Source organism: Coregonus clupeaformis, unplaced genomic scaffold (assembly GCF_020615455.1).
Source record: "Coregonus clupeaformis isolate EN_2021a unplaced genomic scaffold, ASM2061545v1 scaf1503, whole genome shotgun sequence".
NCBI lineage: Eukaryota > Metazoa > Chordata > Actinopteri > Salmoniformes > Salmonidae > Coregonus > Coregonus clupeaformis.
In genome coordinates, this window is record NW_025534957.1 from 32501 (window position 1) to 35000 (window position 2500).

General features: G+C 46.2%; 1 protein-coding gene across 1 annotated transcript in view; it reads right to left on the reverse strand.

Moving 5' to 3' along the window:
* The window catches only part of LOC123487183 (NT-3 growth factor receptor-like), a gene marked incomplete at its 3' end in the record, with an annotated part of 64650 nt that overhangs the window by 23785 nt on the left and 38365 nt on the right, over positions 1 to 2500 (reverse strand). Inside the window, exon 3 of the mRNA XM_045218325.1 lies at positions 2088 to 2276. Coding sequence (XP_045074260.1) covers positions 2088 to 2276 — 189 coding nt within the window. The remainder of the gene's footprint in view (positions 1 to 2087; positions 2277 to 2500) is intronic.

Sequence of the window (2500 nt, forward strand, 5' to 3'; positions counted from 1 at the left end):
AAGGTACAGGGATTGGACTGCTGAGGACTGGGGTAAAGTCATTTTCTCTGATGAATCCCCTTTCCGATTGTTTGGGGCATCTGGAAAACACCTTGTCCGGAGAAGACAAGGTGAACGCTACCATCAGTCCTGTGTCATGCCAACAGTAAAGCATCCTGAGACCATTCATGTGTGGGGTTGCTTCTCAGCCAAGGGAGTGGGCTCACTCACAATTTTGCCTAAGAACACAGCCATGAATAAAGAATGGTACCAACACATCCTCCGAGAGCAACTTCTCCCAACCATCCAAGAACAGTTTGGTGACGAACAATGCCTTTTCCAGCATGATGGAGCACCTTGCCATAAGGCAAAAGTGATAACTAAGTGGCTCGGGGAACAAAACATTTTGGGTCCATGGCCAGGAAACTCCCCAGACCTTAATCCCATTGGGAACGTGTGGTCAATTCTCAAGAGGCGGGTGGACAAACAAAAACCCACAAATTCTGACAAACTCCAAGCATTGATTATGCAAGAATGGGCTGCCATCAGTCAGGATGTGGCCCAGAAGTTAATTGACAGCATGCCAGGGCGGATTGCAGAGGTCTTGAAAAAGAAGGGTCAACACAGCAAATATTGACTCTTGCATAAACTTAATGTAATTATCAATAAAAGCCTTTGACACTTATGAAATGCTTGTAATTATACTTCAGTATACCATAGTAACATCTGACAAAAATATCTAAAAACACTGAAGCAGCAAACATTGTGAAGACCAATACTTGTGTCATTCTCAAAACTTTTGACCACGACTGTATAAAATCGAGCACACAGCCATGCTATCTCCATAGACAAGCATTGGCAGTAGAATGGCCTTACTGAAGAGCTCAGTGACTTTCAACGTGGCACCGTCATAGGATGCCACCTTTCCAACAAGTCAGTTTTCTGCCCTGCTAGAGCTTCCCCCGGTCAACTGTAAGTGCTGTAATTGTGAAGTGGAAACGTCTAGGAGCAACAACAGCTCAGTTGTGAAGTGGTCGGCCACACAAACTCACAGAACAGTGTTGAAGCATCTGTCCTCGGTTGCAACACTCAATACCGAGTTCCAAACTGCCTCTGGAAGCAACGTCAGCACAACAACTGTTCGTCGGGAGCTTAATGAAATGGGTTTCCATGGCCGAGCAGCCGCACACAAGCCTCAGATCACCATGCCCAATGCCAAGCGTTGGCTGGAGTGGTGTAAAGCTCGCCGCCATTGGACTCTGGAGCAGTGGAAACACGTTCTCTGGAGTGATGAATCACGCTTCACCATCTGGCAGTCCGACAGACGAATCTGAGTTTGGCGGATGCCAGGAGAACGCTACCTGCCCCAATGCATAGTGCCAACTTTAAAGTTTGGTGGAGGAGGAATAATGTTTTGGGGCTGTTTTTCATGGTTCGGGCCCCTTAGTTCCAGTGAAGGGAAATCTTAACGCTACAGCATACAATGACATTCTAGATGATTCTGTGCTTCCAACTTTGTGGCAACAGTTTGGGGAAGGCCCTTTCCTTTTTCAGCATGACAATGCCCCGTGCACAAAGTGAGGTCCATACAGAAATGGTTTGTCGAGATCGGTGTGGAAGAACTTCACTGGCTTGCACAGAGCCCTGACCTCAAACCCATTGAAACACATTTGGGATCAATTTGAACACCGACTGCGAACCAGACCTAATCGCCCTACATCAGTGCCCGACCTCACTAATGCTCTTGTGGCTGAATGGAAGCAAGTCCCCGCAGCAATGTTCCAATATCTAGTGGAAAGCCTTCCCAGAAGAGTGGAGGCTGTTATAGCAGCAAAGGGGGGACCAACTCCATATTAATGCCCATGATTTTGGAATGAGATGTTCAATGAGCTGGTGTCCACATACTTTTGGTCATTTAGTGTAGCCGAGAGAGAGAGAGAGAGAGAGAGAGAGAGAGAGAGAGAGAGAGAGAGAGAGAGAGAGAGAGAGAGAGAGAGAGAGAGAGAGAGAGAGAGAGAGAGAGAGAGAGAGAGAGAGAGAGAGAGAGAGAGAGAGAGAGAGAGAGAGAGAGAGACATAGACAGAGACAGAGACAGAGACAGAACTCACAGGTGGTGGGTTTGTTGCAATTGTGTCCGTGTCTGAAGTACTGTGGGTTCTCTATGACAAGTATACGGGTCATTCCTATAACCACCGCGTCGGCCTCGCCGTCGAGGGTACAGGGTGTGATGATGCCATGGTTGACATGATGAAGAGGACTGGCAGAGTCTTCCTCCCCACTGACCACCGCCACCGGCCCTGGAGAGGCAGACAAAGTTCATAAATCAATCAAATATAAATCCCTTTTACATCAGCAGTTGATAAAGTTCATAAATCAATCAAATATAAATCCCTTTTACATCAGCAGTTGACAAAGTTCATAAATCAATCAAATATAAATCCCTTTTACATCAGCAGTTGATAAAGTTAATAAATGAATCAAATATAAATCCTTTTTACATCAGCAGTTGACACAAAGTGCT